Consider the following 18,419-nt stretch of genomic DNA (forward strand, 5'->3'; position numbering starts at 1 on the left):
AAGATGCAAACTATGTTAATGAATGGTAATTAACCACAAGGGCTCGTCTCTCCTGGATCTTTGCTAAATTGGTCCCCGAGTTGCAGCCAGAGACAGTCCTGGCCTAATCCTTTATTATAAAAAGATAAAGGAAAACGACGTCATTAGCATATACTTGAGAGGGGAGGGGGGGGGATTCAAAAGTGGAATTATTCCTTTTTAATTCCTGAACGTGGGATTCCTCACACTGTTAATTACACACAATAAAAAGGGAGAGAAGGCAGGAAAACAACAGGAAAAGGTAAAACTCCGGCGAGTGTGTGGTCTCTGGAGCGGGAGGCAACTCAAGGACAGGGGAGACCGCCGACGAGCTTTCGTATTCCGAAGGAATAATAAGAGGGAGACGGATGAAAGGGGCTGAGGTGGGTGGTGTGAGGGCCGGAGCCCCCGCCTCTGTCTGCCCGGACCCCCGTTAATGATGTCAACAGCAGGGGTCACATGTTACCAACAGGACCTCCGCTCCGACGGTCGGCTGTCAATCACGAGCAGGGGTGAGAGGGGGACGCCACCCCCGCCCCCCCCACCCCCCGACCGGTCCCCGATCATCACCGCTCGCTACAGACCGAAGAGGGGAAACGCTTCCTGAAAACAGCTTTTATTGTCAACACTCAAAGATATTTTTCAGGAAAATTCAAATTGAACACAAAATGGAGAACAGGTTCTGATGATGTCATCAATCCTCCGCGGCGACGTTACGTGGCTCCCGAGAGCGGCGGAACCAGGTCTGAGGAGCGGCTCCGCCCTCGTGCACGCTCAATATTCCGCTTCCTCAAAGTCCCGGCACCTTCAGGTTCCCGAGGTGCCAAATAAATTAGGGAGGTTTCAAATTTAAAAAAAAAAAAAGAGAGAGAGAGAAACCTTAAAAATGAGTGTAAGCATTCGCCTCATCACCTCAGGCCTGTGCTGAGAAGCTGTGTGTGTGTGTGTGTGTGTGTGTGTCTGCGTGTGTGTGTGTGTGTGTGTGTAAGTTAGCCTGGTGTGAACGGGCCTGTCTGACAGACACCGATCGCGAACACAGATGTCGAGGGCTCGTTCTCGCACAAATGTTGGTGCTGCTGCCCTGGCCCGGCCCGGCCCGGCTCGGCCCGGCTCCCACAGAGAACGGACCCAGGAGGAAGGGAAGGGGGGGGTGAAAGGGGGAGGATGACAGTTTTCCCAGCCTCAGCCCAGGGAGTCAAGCTTTTTCGCTGACTGGTGTTGCGAGCGCGGCCAGCTCTTCTGTCAGCACTTTCCTCTCCTTCATCTTCACACGCAGAGCCTCCATTAACTGGCCGACAGAGGGGATCTGCAGGGGGGGGGGGGAGCATGTGGGGGTGCCGGGTTAGAGAAAATGAGGAAAACATACAAATGCAACACCATTGCACAAAAAAAAAGAAAAAAAAAGGTTTTTTGACACTGCTGAAACTTCAGGAACTGAGCTTCCACCCAACTCTTCCTCGGATAAATCCTCCTGATTTAATGTCCTTGAGAAGAAGTCGTATAAGAAGTCGACATTTCAGAAACAGACATTGAACATGACGCACGTTCACGGTAGCTTTGGCAAAGCCAGGATGAAGCTAATGAAGATTCCTGGATAGAAATAAGGAGGAATAACTCCTGCATTCCTGAGAGGCTGAAGTCATTCCAAAGCTCCAGCAAAGGCCGGAATATTCACTTCCACTCACTGGATTACTTTCCCGACTCGTCACCTGAATCTGGAATGGTGAATCAGTTTAAGGTGAATAAAGTAGCCTTTTTATTCTGGTACTTATTAAATATTGGAAGTAGGGCAGCAACTGTGACCATCTTATCAATGTCCGATGCATCTGGAGGACTGCCCCAGAAATCCTGAAAAATCCCCCCGGTGCCCCCTCCCCGCCCCCGACACAGTCCTCTTCATTAAAAGGCACCATGAGCAAGAGCACCAGGCCCCGTGTGTGTGTGTGTGTGTGTGTGTGTGTGTTTGGGAGTCAGTTCCAGCAGCGGTGGATGCATCAAACACGCGTTGCTTTTCCTGAGAGAACGACTGCACTCAAGTAACTGCTGAGACATCTCCCCCTGCGTCCGGGCCCCCGGGACGGCACACACACTCTAGTCTCACATGCACACGCACCAAACACACACCAACACACACCAACACACAAATGCACAATTTCCTAATCAGCTAATTGCACTGAGAGGGACTAGCTATGCAAACAAACCCACTAAAATAGAGACTTAGCCACAAGAGGAGGCTCCATGGGACAGCATGGAGACTGGATCATTAAAAATGCCGATATGAGAGTGCGGGTAAACATCGCAAACAGGTAAACATGAGCTAAATAAACCGATGATAAAACTGAAAGAATGCTCATCAAGTGTTTTCAAAGCAAAACCTTGGGGCCTATTTACGTGTAGAAGACCCGACAGGGTTTGGGTGAGTTCCGGACTTTGGTGCCGGCTTCCTCTCCTCTGGTCTGACGGGCTCATCGTCGCCAACTGGAGCCACGAACTCCACAACAGGGAACCTCCGAGTCAGCGGAAAGACGTGAAAAATGGGAAATGACTGCGGAGAGAGGGAGTTTCCAGAACGTTTGCTTCTTGACGCTCGTCCTACAAACCACCCGTCATTCCGATTCATCAACAAATACAGCGTGATTCGCCCCGACCCACTCTGGCACAATGGAAGCTCACACGCAGGTTACAGACAGGACGGGCAGCACCATCACGGCCTTTCATCTACCCGCTGTGTTTGCTCGGGCCCAGTAACCCTCAGGACGGTTGTAGGTAAGCTATGATGCAGCTGCTCTCCTGGATCCCCTGGGCTCCTTAAGGCAGCGTTAGCAACGGGCCCTAATGTTATGCTACAGTTGATTTAACGGGGCCCCTGTCCCCTTTGGCTGAGCTAGCCAACACCAGCTACATAACTGTTATTTTGGAAGAGGCCCTGTCCCCTTTGGCAACGCTAAAAAAAAAGCTACTGTTGCATTAAGTCTTGCTAACTCGCATCTATTACTATTCAACAGGCCCCCCAGTGAAGACCTTTGGTCCAGGTATGATTTCATGAACATGTTTTAGAAGGGAACTGACACATGAAGCCACTAACACTGACAGGCGTGTGTGTGAGAGGGAGCTGGTGTGTGTGTGAAGACAAAGACAGGGGCTGCAAGCAAAAGGTGTTTTCATGAGCCAATTAAATGACATTGCTATTCTACAGCCTGGGGCAAACCTCAAGGCAAGCAGCGGCTCAAAGTTGAAGCACTCCAGTGACCATTGTCTCCATGTGGCACCGCACGCACAACCTTTATTTTTAAATAAAGATTGATCATTCCAGCTCTTTTCTCCTCTCCTCCGAAACAAGTTAGTGCAATTAGCTCCGAGGGCCCAATTTGTGAGTGGCTGCGAAGCTCACGTTGAGCTGCCGAGGCTCCGAATCGTGACAGAGAGGCGTCACGAGAGGCAGAAACTACTGAAATCACTCAAGATTTAAGCCTTCATTTTTCCTCTTATATTTACTCTGCATAGCCCAGTATCACTTTGAACCAACCACTAAACGTCAGACACTGATGCTAAAGCTAACCCTGACATTTAGCATGTTATTTTAAGGAATTTAGCATGTTATAGCTGTTAAAAAGAGATGCTATTGCACCTTAACACGAAATCCTAAAGAAACACGATCAGATTTCGAGAGCAAGGATGTGAATAAATGAACAATAATAGTAGAATAAAATCCCAGAGCAGGATTTAGATTGTACCTACACGACAGCAGCGAAGGGTTCTTGCTGGTAATCTCTGTCCCAGGCTGCTGAGCGGATTCCCAATCTAGGCCACTTTTCAAGGTGAGCGAGAAGTAGTTATGCTAGTTTTATCAAAGAAGAAGAAAACAGCTCTTTGATCTTTGATCTTCTCACTTTTGTTTGAAAATCAAATTGATCAAACGGGGGAATAATAACAACAACAACAGCAGCATGATAGAAAAAAAAGGAAAAGCACAAAGGCATCAGGCTAAAGTCTTGCATTTGATTATCTGATAATGACTCTGTCACATTTACAAAGAGGAGCTCAGGTAAGGAGATCACCACCAAGCCTATTCTCTCCCTCTCCTTCGTAATTACCCACCCCTGCCGTGGAGCAGATCCCTCTTTCCTCGCCGTTGGGCCACTAGAGACGGATATGAAAGGGAATTGGACACTTGGGGCCACAAATACCGTAATTAAAAATCTCTCCTTTTCCTGATACGTTGTTTGGGAACATCGTTACGTGCGTTTGTTAGGGATCTGACCCAAATACACCCGCGATTAAACACAGGGAGGCCCCGGGTCTTTGTTTCAGGTCCCTACTCATTAGGTGTGAAAATGAGGTGATGATGGGTGTATATAGTTAAAAAGGTGATCTCCATAGAGAAGAGGCGCATCCTTTAGGCAGGACCGGAGCGATCCGCCCCGGCTAAACGTGAGGCTCGCTAACGTAGCGGGAGGCGGCCGCGGTGGCAAAGGGCCAGGTCTGACAAACCAGCCCTGGCCGCCCTGTCAATCGCTAAATGAAATGAATAAATAATAAATAAATCAATCTCAACAGCAGCTTCCTCTGGGGAATGCCCCCCCCCCAACTCCAATGACATATTTACAGTACAAAGGCTCTGCTCCAGTCCCCCTCACGCTCATACAAACGCACACGCAGAGACAGAAAAAGAGTCGCTGATTTAATTAGCTCAATCATTAAATGGGGCTTAATTAGAGTCACTTTCCTTTGGAGAGGAGCGTGGGACTCGCAGACGTTCTCTGTCATTACGGAGGCATAATGAGCCAGGCGCAGACAACGAGCACCAACCGGAGCGAACTTTTGCACCGCCGGTCTGGTTGTTTGTTTCGCTCAGTACTTTTAACGACGAGACGCCTTTTTCTGGAAGCGCCACAGCAGCGACGAGAAGCTGCAGCAATAAGATCCACTGCTCCATGCAAATGAAGTCATTTAGCTCAATAGAGAAGTTCAATAGAAGGTAGAAATTACAGGAAGGCTCTCGGCCCCGCGGTCCCCCGATAAAAACCTCTGATGTTTATAACCAGTCGGGTCCAGATTGGTCCGGCGGCTCTCCGCTGCCTTAATCTAATGCTCACCTGCTTGTTATAGTTTCCAGGCTGATAAGAAGTGATGCCTGTACGTCTCCCTCGGGCGTGATTGTGAAGTAAATATTAGCGGGCCCTCTGCGCCGCCGAGATACCAGTAAACCAAACCACTGTCCTCTCGTAAAGAAATCAACGCAGTCAATGACTTTTTAAATGTTTCTGTGCTGTCATGAGGCCTGAGATGAGTGTGTGCACGTACAAAATGAGTATGAAAAATGATCTGGGGGGAACGCTGTGTTTGCACGCGCACGCACACACGCACGCCTGCGCGCTCGTGTTCATTATTGGCCAGCAGCAGAAGCCAGTCATTTCCCCGTCTTCATAAAGACTCGGCCCATTAAATTCTACCTCCAGTCAATAATTAGGACTCTACAAATAAACCAAAGGCAATTAAATCAATGCATCCCCGGGCCGGTGCCTGGACCCCCGTGGCCCTTGTGGACACTCCATCTTCTCCGCTGGCCCTGTGCACGGTGGGCTGCAGTGGAGCTAGACAACTCGCCCCCCCGGCCTGCTCGTGATTATTAGACCGCGCCGTCCCTCGACCCCGGTTCTGCTCACGGTGGCTCTCCACCGAGATGCGCTCAGTTTGATATCGCTAACTCGGCGGTGTGGAGGTGCGGGAGGAAATGATGGTTGATTCGGGTCCCGTGGACACGGCGGGGGGCCGCGAGGGACCTCCGGGAAGGGAACGAGAACGAGAACGCCACGTTTTCCCAATGACGCGTCTTCATTCCTGGCGGCAGTGTCGCGGACGTCTCTTTCTTGTTGTGTTGACATGTGACGGTGCACGACAGCGATGCCGAGCACGGAGACACTTGTTCGCAGGCGCGCGCTTCCACCCGGTGAATGATGGCTGTGCTATTGACAGGGCCACTGAGATAATAAAGTGCTGTCCCTCTGGCAGCTCCATTAGGCGCTGACAGTGACAAGATGAGGCTGCCGTGGGACCGCAGACGTGCGCTGGAACACTCTACACATGTAGCCAGACACGTGCACAGCTGGCTCATCCTCATCTCGGTGACAGCCAGCCTGTTAAGGACACGAAACTTGCTCTCAACTGTCCTTTGATTGAGTCTATTTCTGTCTCGCTGCCTTTTTAACCCGAATATCCAGTTATGTGTGCGTATGTGTGCGCGCGTGAGTGAGCGCAGCTCTGGGGTGAGATCATATCACTATTAAGGGAGTGTGTTATTAGTGTCATGGGCAGGGTGACGGGCCCGGTCACACGTGTTCTGCCTCTCATAAAATAGTGGATCCTCTTCACATTAGAGTCTATAGTACAGGCATATTAAGACACTTATTAGGCCGACAGAGGTGTGCTAAACGTGTATTAAAGGCCCTTCTTTAGTTGTTGTACACGCAGAATTATCAAAAACAGGGCGAGATCCACATCATGTGCCTCTTTGAAAGCGATATACTAAAAACTCGACAAGAGGAAAGGGTGAGAAGGAATAAAGCAAGTGGGGGTAAAGAAATAAATAACAAAAAAAGAGAACAAGATGGACTTGAAAGGGGATAGAAGGAATCTGCTGCAGTGAGTGGGGGGGACTGCGGAGGTCCCAGTGGTCCCCGCAGGGACCTAGGGGCAAGTCTCAGCCTTGTCATACCCTGCTCTCCTCCTCCTCCTCTCAACACAACGGCTCCCCCCTCCTTCCACCACCCCTGTTCTGCCCACGGAAAACGTCGATAGCAGGCTGCCGGTGCCGAGGTCTCTGGTGGACACTAGCTCATTCTCCTGGCATCGACAGGCCCACCAAATCAATATTTAGTTCCCCACTAACAAGCTGCCTCGGGGTCTGAGCCAGAGAGAGAGGGAGGGAGAGAGACGGAGAGAGATAAAGTGATGAATACAGGACAGTGGAAGATGGCAGAGAGACAGAACAGGAACTGAGAGCTGTCCAGCTAGAAGGGAAAAACATGGATTCAGTACAGTGTATGTGTGTATATAAGTGTGGGAGGGGGAGAGTGAGGTGGAAAGGTCAGGAGAAGATCTGGGGAACGAGAACAGTGTCTGGTGTGTGTCGCGGTGCGGAGGCGACGCATGAGTGCCTGCGGCAGCCACTGACAAGAGCACAGATGAGACACACACACTCGACTCTCTCAATCATACACATATAACTGCAAGTGGATGTTGACAGCACTTGAGTAAAGCACCAGCACACACACGCACACACACACACACACGCTGGGAACACAAAGACTTTACACCCTCACAGTCAGGCTGGAGTATGTTTTCTTTGTTTTATCTCTCGATTCATTGCTTTTAAAATGTATTTGAGAGAAACCCGTGTCAACCATTTCTCACACAAAAATAACACTTAATACACAATAATCCGATTATTGGTGAAAATATGAGATCAGTAAGCCCGACCTTCTGATGGAGGATGTGCTTGAAGTGGTCCAGCCACTCCTGGTCTTTCACACTCTCTGAATGGGCTTCCGTTACCTGCAAGCATAACAGAAACTGTGAACACGAGTGGAACAGGATGACACAGCGTCATCAGAAAAACTACTATTAGAATCCTGCTTGAGGGAAGTAGACCTGTCCACCATGAAGCTCTCAGAGGGAAGCTGCCGGGATGCTCTTGTATGAAACTCATGTCTAAATATCCAACAGAGTAGCCGCGCTTGTTACCTCTAATGACAGGCCGAAGAGCCACGGCGTGGCCAAGTTGGCCTTATTGCGGCTACAAATGATGCGACGTGCCTGGCACGGCCTCACAGGGACCCGGGGAGGGCAGGTGCATGGCTGTGCAGCAGCATCCTAAAGTACCGGCAGACTGGTGAACTAACAAGCACACAGACCGGAGGTGGCGAGAAATACGTCAAGGGAAACTTTATGAGGACTTTGACAGAGGCAGCTTAGGTGGCGACTTTCATCCAGAGCTCCGTAGAGATCAATGTGATAGTGGAAGCAGGCGTAGCGACAGTTGCAGTATAAAAAGAATCGTTGTGGGTTGTTTATCATCCTCTTCATTCTTGATTGGTGTTAAAGAAGGAATGAGAAAAGCATGAGTGATTTTAGCCACAGTCCTTTCAGCTCTGATTAGGAACATTTTGTGTCAAGTGAGAACTCTTCCTTGTCACCTCCTGGGCGGAGTCGAGCTGGAAAGGGCTAAAATTGGTTTCAAGTGTGAGTAAGTGCCCTGTGCAACCTCTCCCATCTTCTGATTGAAGGGAGAAAGTCCCAGAGGACGTGAGCTTGATTGTTCCAGGGAGGTGTTAAGTGATGACACGGCTGGGTTTGATCCAAGGCAGGGAAAGTTTTCTCCCGAGCTGGAAAAGTGAATACTTTTAGTGAATCTTTCGTTTAATGGTTGTTTTCAGGAGAAAGAAACAAGTTGTGCGAACTCAATCAAAGCTGCGGAAATATTTGAGAGGAAGACCAGCGGCTGGGAACCTGAAGCGAAGACCTTCAGCCTTGTTTAAAGTGTGACAGGAGTGTCTTTGCTGGACTGTGCTTTTCCCCATCCTGCTCCTCCATTAAGCTGTGGTCAGGCAACTAAAGCGTGCCCTGAAGTCAAACTTAAGTTGACCTTTTAAAAAAAAAAAAACCAAACCATCAGCCTCATGGTGGCAGAAGGCGCAGCCCATCGAGATCTACGGTAACCACATATAAATACGGGTAGATCTCTAGCCAGTGGTGCAATTTGTTTTCATGCTTCAACAGTAAGATCCACAACCAAGACTGAGCACACTTTTCTCCAGATCGTTATGTCTTGGTGCAGACAGGGGCTGACAGGAACAGGATTAAATATATTTGACCACACTGTTTCGTCCCGGCGGACAGTCCAAAGTTAAAGTAACTCCTTACACCTCATCTGGTCTCCAGTGACGGAGCAGATGCTGGAAGCAACAGTCCGATATTGACGTCCCCCCCCCCCCCCAGTTCTCTGGTGCAAATCTGCCCAAAAATTTTAGGGATGTTTCAAATATTTCAGGACAGATAATCTATTCCAGGCACGTGAGTGTTCTGGACACAATCGTTAATGGATGTAGAGCCTCAATTTAGTGTTTGTATGGCACGCTGACCCCTACCTGGTCAGTGTCCATGATGTCTGCCAGATCGTTCTCAGACATATTGAGAATGGAGGCAGCGATGGACTTGGCTCTGATCATAGACTTGGCTGAGAGGCCGCCCTTCGCAGCCACAGCACCGGCCTGCCTCTGCCTCCTCCTCCTCCTCATCAAGTGCTGCTTGACCTCTTGAACGTCTAAGAGTATTTCACTGGCCAGGCCCTGAAGGGGGAGTGGAAGGAGAAGAAAAAGAGAAGAGAATGATGAAATGGATATAAAAAAACAAGGGGGATAACTCTGCCGATCAGATGAATAAATGAAATTGATCAAGCATGTGCCAGAGAGACCTAGTACATTATGGAGGAATATTGAGTTTGAAACGCTCAGATTCTCTTCGGTTTCGCCTCAAGCTTCCTTGCAGAAATGTGGACCTGAGGGTTTGCTGCTCTGTCGATTGAAAGCAGAGGGAACGCGGCTTTGATACCAAACGCATCCCAAAAGTTTGCTAAAATCTCCACAGACAGAATCATCGCATCAGAGAGTGAGAGACAGGGGGTAATGAAAGTACATTCATTTATTTATTTGCTTTCTCACAAGTCCAACCGTGCAGCACAACACTGTAAATAATTAAGCTATGAGGGGCAATTTTAAATGGTACCCGTGTGAGTGTCAAGCGAGAACGGGCAGACCTGGGATGGCACAATTGTCAGGCACTAAATGGGAGTTTGCTCTAAATACAGAGAGACAATTAAATGTTAAAACTGCCACTGTACACGAGGAAGTCAATAAAGTAAACTCCCCTTTGCTTCATTTTGAGCTTATTGATCGAGGCAATAATCTTCTGTATCATTCCCTTGTAAGCCTGCTGAAGAGCTGACCTTGGAATAGATGGTCAGATGAGGGAGAGCTGGAGACCAGAGAACTCACAAAACACAGAAACAAATTAAAAAAACGTATAACTCTGACAGCAAACAATTCAAACCAAGCAAGAAAAAGGTGTGTGCATCAATAGATACAGCAATATAGAAAAAAAACAATGAACTGTATTATGCAATGATGCATGGAAAAATCCTTTTTACCCAAAAAGAAAACCTATTATTTTACTTGTAGGGGTTACCAGAGTGACATTAAATTGACCTAAATCCCACAGTCCAGTAAGAAATTAAAGGGTTAATTTATCGCTCATCTCAGTCCTGGGAGTGTCTGAAAGATCTGCAGGCATTCACACACTTTTGCGAGCAAATGCATGTTATTCATATAGAAAATGTACAGCATGTGTGTTGGGAGCTCTCAGCTGGGCTACGATCACTATCACTACCGCCAGAAGGACGATTTAAGCAGGGTGAGGATTAGGGCATAGAGATGAAGATCAAATCAGCAACAAAAATGTCTCCCCTTTAACAGCCAGCCACCTTTAAACCGCTCTACACACGGGGGCACAAGGGCTGCTGGAAGATATGAAGAGCAGATTGTGAGGGGAAACAACTTTATTTTTATTATGCAGCCACAACAAAATGTCCTTTTCTTTTCCCAATTAGCAATCATTTAATCAAGCACCTTCTTTCTTACAATGCAAATAATCAAATTAGTGTTAATTCAACCAGACTTTTAATAAGGCTTCATATCCCAGACAATAATGATTCCAACCAAAATTGCTCCAATATTGAAATTCTAGCAGGAGGGATACATGGCAAAATCTTTAATCTCAGGGTGTGTGTGTCTGTGTGTGTTTTGGAGTAGTCACTGCATGCAGGGTCACTGTTTAGCAGTTCAACAAGCAGTGCTTACAGCCTGGGGCATGCACAGGGGCCAAAAGGGTTTTCTGGCACACAAAGAAGACTCTTACACAAACACACACGACACATCAAGGCACAAAGAAAAAAACTAAACAACAACAAAAAAAAAAACCAAGCTCATAAAGACACAGACTCAGACACACACACGGGCACACATGCAGCCCTCCGGTCCTGATCAATACATGACAAGAGTAAATCTCCTCCGGACGTCAGGCAGTCCAATCAAAGGGCTTGGTGTTCTTATGGAGAATCACAGGAGCCGGGGGAGACAAACAATGATGTGAATCTTCCACAACAACACAATGGCTGCACCACCCTAAGGTTATGGGAATGCTGGAGAGGTGATACATGAGCATGAACCGTGCTCCCCTACATGCGTATGCATGGAGGCTTTTAGAAGTCTCTACTTTAGGTCACATGTAAGTTGCATTGAAATGCCTTTTTGGTGTGAAGTTAAAGACCTGAAAAAGGCAAAAAAAATGTCTATTTATCAAGGCGATGGATTAAGCCTTCCACTTTTTGTTACAGTATAAATGAATAAAGCCTGGGCTAATTTTATTATCTGGTTTCTTGAAGCTTAATTACCATATCAGCCTAACCTGTATGAAGGAGTGAAGCTGCTCCAGCTGAGAGGTGGCCTGGCTTAACTGTCTCTGTAGCTTGTCCAAGGCATGAGAGCTCTGCTGTGCCAACCCTTCCATTCTGTCAGTGGCTGTCTTTTCCAGATCAGCTAACGCCTTTTCACCAGCTGCCAAACGAGCCAGTAAGGCCTGCACACGCTGCTCCTGTAAAGAAATGCATAGCTGTGTGAATGTAAACTGAAACAGAGCAGCAAAATACACATTCAAAATGACTGCAATTTTAGTGCCATCTCACCTTTTTTTCTACATCCTCCTTTAGCTTTGTGCAGGAGGCCTCATGCTGGCTCTTCTCAGTGGTAGCGACACTTAACCTCCTCTTTAAAGACTCAATGAGGGCTTTTCTGTTAGTGGCTTCCTCTGATAAAGTTTTAACCTACACAAACCCAAGACAATAATGTGCCACATTATCTGAGTATTCGCACAAAAAAGTAAAAACTGCTCCACGAAAGGAATTCTCCTAGCGTACCTTCTTCTCCAAGTCTTCCACCTGCCCGCGGTAACTTTTCTCCATCTCCTGCAGGAACTTCAGCCTCGTCTTCAAGTCCTCCACCAGCTGCCTTTTCATGTTAGCATCTCGCTCCGCGTGGCTCGTCCTGAAAGCATAATTGACGGACCTGAACAAGGACTCTACAGGCATATTTGTGTCCACGTGCAGCTTCCACAGCTGGCAGGCACACTGTCCCTGTGCAGTGAATCAAGCGTGACAGCTTATTATGACAACTAAATACGCTGGCATGCTGTTTGGTTAAAGGAGGGGGGAGTGAAATAAGGACGCATATATAATTCTGACGGGCACACGGTATATTAGAACAAGTGGCAGGGAACGCCACATTAGAAGTGACGGGGGAGTCTTTTATGACAAACAGCAATTTGAATCAGCACCGACGCTACTTGAAAGACCGCAATCAATATTTAAATGTTTTTGTTTTTTTTTAGCTCAAAGCGCATTAATATAGTGGCTTGGGTAATTGTTACAAAATGAATAAACAGGAAATGCAAATCTAAAATGAAATGTTCTGTGATCTGCCATGCGCTGGTAAAGAGAGCCACACTTCGTGGCTTCGGTGCTAGAAACATGCGCCTCGGATCGCTTTCTACTTTAATCATCAACTGTATTGACATGATAAATATTCCAGCACGTGGCGCAGCCATATTCTAGTAAAGGCCCTGTGTTAAATGGGCTCAGTATGTTAGTATATTTTATTCCGTTTTCATAAAAGGCAAGTGTGAGGCATTTTTCATGGTTGTCTATGCCTCGGGGAATTAGAACAAATAGAATAAAGATCATAGGGATGCAGTTAATTAAAATGCTTTTTGCCTTTTTTTTTATTTTAAAGCTGTAGTGGATCGCTGAACTCCCACACGCATCATGGCTTCTGTGTGTTAAATAAACAGATGATGCAACTCTTGAGCAAATGCTTTCCTGTAAGTAAATGTCCCTGCATCCCAAGGTGGATGAACGCCTGAGGGCGAACTGGCTAAATAAATGTGAGCTTGTCCTATCGGAGTGACATTAAATTAAATGAGAGTGGAGTCTAGCCAGGGGTCTTTGGGGGAAAGTTGCGCTGGCTGGTTACCCCATGGAATTGGCCATTAATGAGAAAACCCATATTGAACCTTTCAGATGACTGTCTAGTGTTGACTTAAAGACGGAGAGGAGCGATAATAGCACACAGCGGTTCCCTCTGCCTGAATGCTAATGGCAATTAGAGACAACATTTATTTTAGATGTTCTCTTCCCCTGAACCCCAAAAAGAATAGAGGATAAAAAAGAATGAGGGATACACTGTGCTCCTGCCGCCCTGTGTGATCTCTATTTATGAATGTTAGCGGGAAGAGAGGCACAGAGAGCCAATCGTCGGCAGGTTTGTTCTCTTTTTTCCATGCGTGTTGGCAATATTGTTCATCAAACATGCCTGTATTGTAATGATAACAGGCGGTGGTCTGAAGTTTTTGTGAATCTGAGAGTGAGAGCGCACTTTTCTGTGTATGTTGTTAGGCGCTGGTGGACGTTTCATGTGGCTGATAGACAACAGGGCTAAAGATGAAAGAGGCAGCTTCATAAATAAGGCAGGGCCATAGTGCCGGATATTGACTGAGGACATGCCGCTATACTTTGAAATTCATTTCTTTTTTTCCCCCCTTCTCTTCTTTAAGGGGCAAAGCAGGCTTGCTCCCCGCGCGTGTGTGTGCTGAGATGTATATTTCAGAAACGTCTAGACATGTCTTTCATTCTGAGAAGGGGTCCCTCCATGCAGGCAAAAGGAATGGGAGGATAGAGGAGATGGCGAGTCAGGTTGGAGACTGTGAGCGAAAGCGCGATGAGAGAATGAAGCCGTCGTTCAAAACTCATCTGAGGGGTGTTTCCTGCCGTCGGGCTGCGATCCACTGTGCTTTGGTCGCATACAAACACACCACATCCTCACTGCGGTTGTACACATGCCTGGGATGCATTATTGAGGATGGCAAGCAGAGGACACAGCGGACAAGACAAAGAGAGCAAGGAGGAGAAAAGCAAAGTTGTTCTTTGTACATTTCTCTGGGTTCAGAGATGAGACCCTTATGCAGAAGGATAATGTCTGCCTTTCACAAGGCTGTTGAAATCCCAGCACTTTCTCTAAGTGAATATGTACATTCTGACTATCTAATGTAGCAGCAGCTACAGTGGGTGAAGCATGGAACTCATTAGGGCTTGTGGCCCACAGGCCAGTGTGATGCTGTGTGGGTTTAAGTGTCATGGGCCAAAACGGTCCCTCCTGCGGCACGAAAACAATCAATACGCTGCTTTGATCAGCACTGCTTCAGCTGCCCACATAAGTAACACCACACTACATGACACACAAGACACCCACACGTGCATGCGCATCCATTTCTCGAGTCGTTTCTATGCAGTCACTCATGAGAACGCGCATAATTTCGTAAATGATTCCCGCAAAGGGGAAGCGTGCATGAGCGGAGAGGAACAGACAGGATGCCGCCACATGGTGGATTCAAGCACTACAGATGAGAGGCGCAGGGGATGAGCCGAGAGAAACGCGGGGAGATGGAGAGACAAAGACCAAAAGAAACGTAGAAAGGAAAAGGAAACGGCAGCGATCCCAAGCTGGGAAAAGAAAAATGTCACGAACAGAACCAACTAATTAAAAAAAAAAAAAAAAAAAGAGTGAGAGACTGACTTGTCCTGCAGCTGGCGGAGCTGGTCCTCCTTCTCCTGGAGTTGGCCTCGCAGGGCTTTGTTAGCTGCCACCTGCTTTGTGACCTCTGCACTTGTACTCTGGGGGCAAAGCACAAGGCGCATGTGTTGGTTAATGTAGTTGGGTGTGTGTTTGTGTGTGTGTGTGTGTGTGTGTGTGGGGGGGAGGGTTTCACGACACGGTTGATGACAGGTCAGGCGCAGCATGCCTCCTCATTATAGCTACAGCGGGAGGGTGGAAGGTGCTAAAAGAGGTTAAGAGGAAAGCAATATTTTTCTAACTGGATGAGATATGGGTGGTAATTAGAGAAAATAACTACTTTAAAGATCTATACTCCTGAAGATGCTTTATCTGCGGCTTTGCATAAAAAGAGTCTGAAAATTCAGGAGCAAACATGGTGTTAATATTAATGACTGCCTTTTATAGTGTGTTTTTAATCTCCTGTAGCTCTACATTAAGCTTCACAGTGACAGGTTGGCTTCTGATCACAAGACTGATGGAGATTTCAATGTGCATGCACATTTTTGGAGTAAAGGGCCCCCGTGACCCTTGAGGGAACTATACAAGCACCACCCTTCGGTAACCACGTGCATTCACCCCTTCATTGCAGCCCTCTTGTCTGCTCCGCGCTGCCACCTGACATGAGTTCCGTTGCCGTGTGCAACGACAGCAGCAATCTGCTCGGTGACGCTGACGAGCAGACGCTGAAGAGGGTGATAATACTGTAACACCCCTCACATCTTATTCCCTATGATGTCGGGCACGTCTCTACTGCTGTTTCCCATTACTCGTCAATCTGACAGGTACGCTGTAATAAGATCAAATGACAAGAAATGCAAATTCATGTCCGAATCACAACTAATTTCAGGTGATCTGGATGTACATTTAATATTTTCTTTCAGGGGATTTTATTTAACTCATCGATTGTGCGCTTAAGCAATTGCGAAATTACATATCATAAAAGTGCATTGCCGCTCCAAAAGGATTGTGATGCTGTGATCATAATAGCAGCATAGTAAATTAATTTTTGAGCCAAACAGGATCAGAACTCCTTTCCTTGTTACTGATGGTGTTATTCACTCAAGCTTCGTAGTGCACAAAATTGGAAATGAACATAATTCCTAACAGCATAATCCTATTAAGAGATTTACCTAATAAGGCGTGCACAATAAGACAAAGGATATGGGCAAATCATTAACCCACGAGTTCTGCCTGTAACTCAAACACCAACCTTTACTTTAGCTTGGAGTTGTTTGACCTCAGCCTCCAGGGTCTGGGATGCAGCATTAGCTGGTGCGGGCGCGGCCCGGCCCTGACTGGAGCATTCTGGAGTTACTGATACTGTTGGCGCGGGCTGTTGGGGGAATGTGCTCTGCCTCCACTGCTTCAGCTCCATCTCCAGAACCTTCTTCTGCTGTTCCTTTCCCGTCAGGTCAGAGGTCAGCTTCTGTGGTTTGAGAGAGATGGATTTATTGGGCAAGGGGTCTGCTGACGATATTAAAAACTGAAACAACAAAATAGGACACTTCATTGTAAGGTGTCTCTGCATTACTTGGGGAAAGTACAGCAAGCTGACTTTTAGTGTAATGTTGGCTTTTAAACAAATAAGAAGACAATATGTTTGAATGGTGTACGAGTTCGCCACAGGCGAGCCACACACTGCTTTACAATCTCAGACGTGATAAAGCTCCCTCTTTTATGCTAATTAGGAGAAAGATTATGCTGATGCCCAGTCAATAGGGTCTAATTCTCACTGTGATTGGCATGCATAATAAAGCCATCCTGCACAATCCAAAGGCACTCTGGGACAGAAGGAATTCCACCTTTGGCGAGTTATTTATTTTGGTGTGATAAACACAACATCAAGCCATTGTGTAATATCTAAAATAAATATGTTTGACAGAGCTAAAAGCAGAATTCTGTGTGATTGTTGAGAGTCAGCTTTGGGAGTAAACACACTCTCTTTCTATCTTTCTTTCTTTCTCTGAATCACTTTGAACATTAAGGATACTCAATGACATAAATATGAGACATGATATGTAAAGATGTATGCAACACACAGAGTAAAAGCTCACTCCCGCACACACAGACACACTCGAGTGAAACCACAGATTCCCAGGGGCTTGCTCTCTGCTCTGCATACAAGCAGGATATTGATATCTGGTTGCTGGCTGACACCTTTTAATAGAATCTTTCTTGTTTTAGGTTTCCTCTGTAATGTTGAAGACACACATGGCATATCCCCAAGAGGGGTGAGAAAGAGAGAGAAGTAGGTGAGGAAGAGGGGAGGATTGAGAGGGGAGGTGTAGAGAGCGAAAAGTGAGGCATTGGCTGCGGTGTGAGAATCAAGAGTGGCATTGATGGCACTTCCTGTAAGACAGGCTTTGATTTCACAGGCCATTTTCAGCCTGGCTGAGAGATGACACTGACACAGACTGATGTGCCGGTTGTCCATTAATCCCGAAGAAAGAACACCTCCCTCTCGGCTGGGTAGTGTTCCCACTGATAATTAGCAGGATAAAGAAAGAGACCTCTGAAATAGCCACAAAACCAGAATGCATAGGCTGTTGTCACACATGTGCATATGCAAGTAAATTTGTTCTTATATTTCAGTCTAGTTAAACATAAACCCAAATGTATGTAGCGTTAAGGTGTATTCAGTTTTGCCAGATTTATCCCTAATCCAGTGATAATCCCATCAAGGTACATGTTAGAGGAGGGTAGGGAACCCTACAATAATGAGATAAAGTAAATATGCTTGCTGATGTCACAGAACACAGCAAAGCAAAGCAAACAGGACAAAATTACAGTCAAGAAGAAAATCCAAACAACAAAATGATCCTGTATTTAGATGACACGCATGACTAGCGCATTAAACCAGGAGCTAGGCAGGGTAGAATTAGGAGTGCATGCTTCACCTGCCACCTGAATTTCACAAAGCTTCTCATGCAGCTTAAGAGGATGATTCTGGTTGATGACACCTGGAGTCTGAAGTTTGTGACAGCAGCGGTCTCGTTTCAGTAGTTTTTGGTCATCGGTAATAAAAAAAAACAACTAGTATTACTCTACAGCAATACAGCAACATGGCCAAATTCAGTTGCTACACAAACGTCTTCACGATAAAGATGGATGTGGGGTATAAAATACTTTACACACCTTTACTGAGGTTGCACAACACTCCCTTTGAGGTTTTACCTGCACATTCAAATGCTTGAAGTTGTCTGGTTTGCAATCCTCTCTTGTCAACTTGTCATTTTTTGGCCTATTTGCCGGGTAGTTAACTTTTCTAACGTACAGAATTACTTTGATGAAAATGACATCGTAAAGGATTGTGAATAAATTGTGACCTTTAAGGTCTACAAGGTTAAAACACTGAGAAACTAGTCGTATTCAGAAAGAACATGAATGCACCTGTGGGGATACGTCAAAAGTGTCACCATGCTGTTCAACACATGTTGCCTTTAGGCTGGAACACGGAGCGCTGAGTGCAGCATGAGAAAGCACTTTTAGCGTCTCGACTGCATGTCTGTTTCACCAGCAGGGATTTAAGTAGCAGCAAAATGTCACTTCAAACGAAACTTTCATTGGCAGTTTAGGAACATACGAGTAACACTTAAAAACTGCGGAAACAACAAGAAAAAGGAG

General features: G+C 46.6%; 1 protein-coding gene across 3 annotated transcripts in view; it reads right to left on the minus strand.

The window, feature by feature from the left end:
• Positions 1–618: 618 nt before the first annotated feature.
• The window catches only part of cntln (centlein, centrosomal protein), a 56,978-nt gene continuing 39,177 nt past the window's right edge, over positions 619–18,419 (minus strand). For 2 of the 3 annotated variants that reach the window (XM_011612913.2, XM_011612912.2), the window contains exons 20-27: positions 16,006–16,221; positions 14,757–14,854; positions 12,047–12,173; positions 11,816–11,953; positions 11,539–11,724; positions 9,165–9,365; positions 7,498–7,572; positions 619–1,324 (exon numbers count right to left, since the gene is read on the minus strand). In XM_011612913.2, the coding sequence (XP_011611215.2) occupies positions 1,214–1,324; positions 7,498–7,572; positions 9,165–9,365; positions 11,539–11,724; positions 11,816–11,953; positions 12,047–12,173; positions 14,757–14,854; positions 16,006–16,221 (1,152 nt within the window). In that variant the 3' untranslated portion in view covers positions 619–1,213. Of the gene's footprint in view, positions 1,325–7,497; positions 7,573–9,164; positions 9,366–9,860; positions 11,401–11,538; positions 11,725–11,815; positions 11,954–12,046; positions 12,174–14,756; positions 14,855–16,005; positions 16,222–18,419 lie in introns of those variants that run through there. The other variant, XM_029851185.1, reaches the window with a different exon arrangement.

This window comes from Takifugu rubripes, chromosome 17 (genome assembly GCF_901000725.2).
Source record: "Takifugu rubripes chromosome 17, fTakRub1.2, whole genome shotgun sequence".
Lineage (NCBI taxonomy): Eukaryota > Metazoa > Chordata > Actinopteri > Tetraodontiformes > Tetraodontidae > Takifugu > Takifugu rubripes.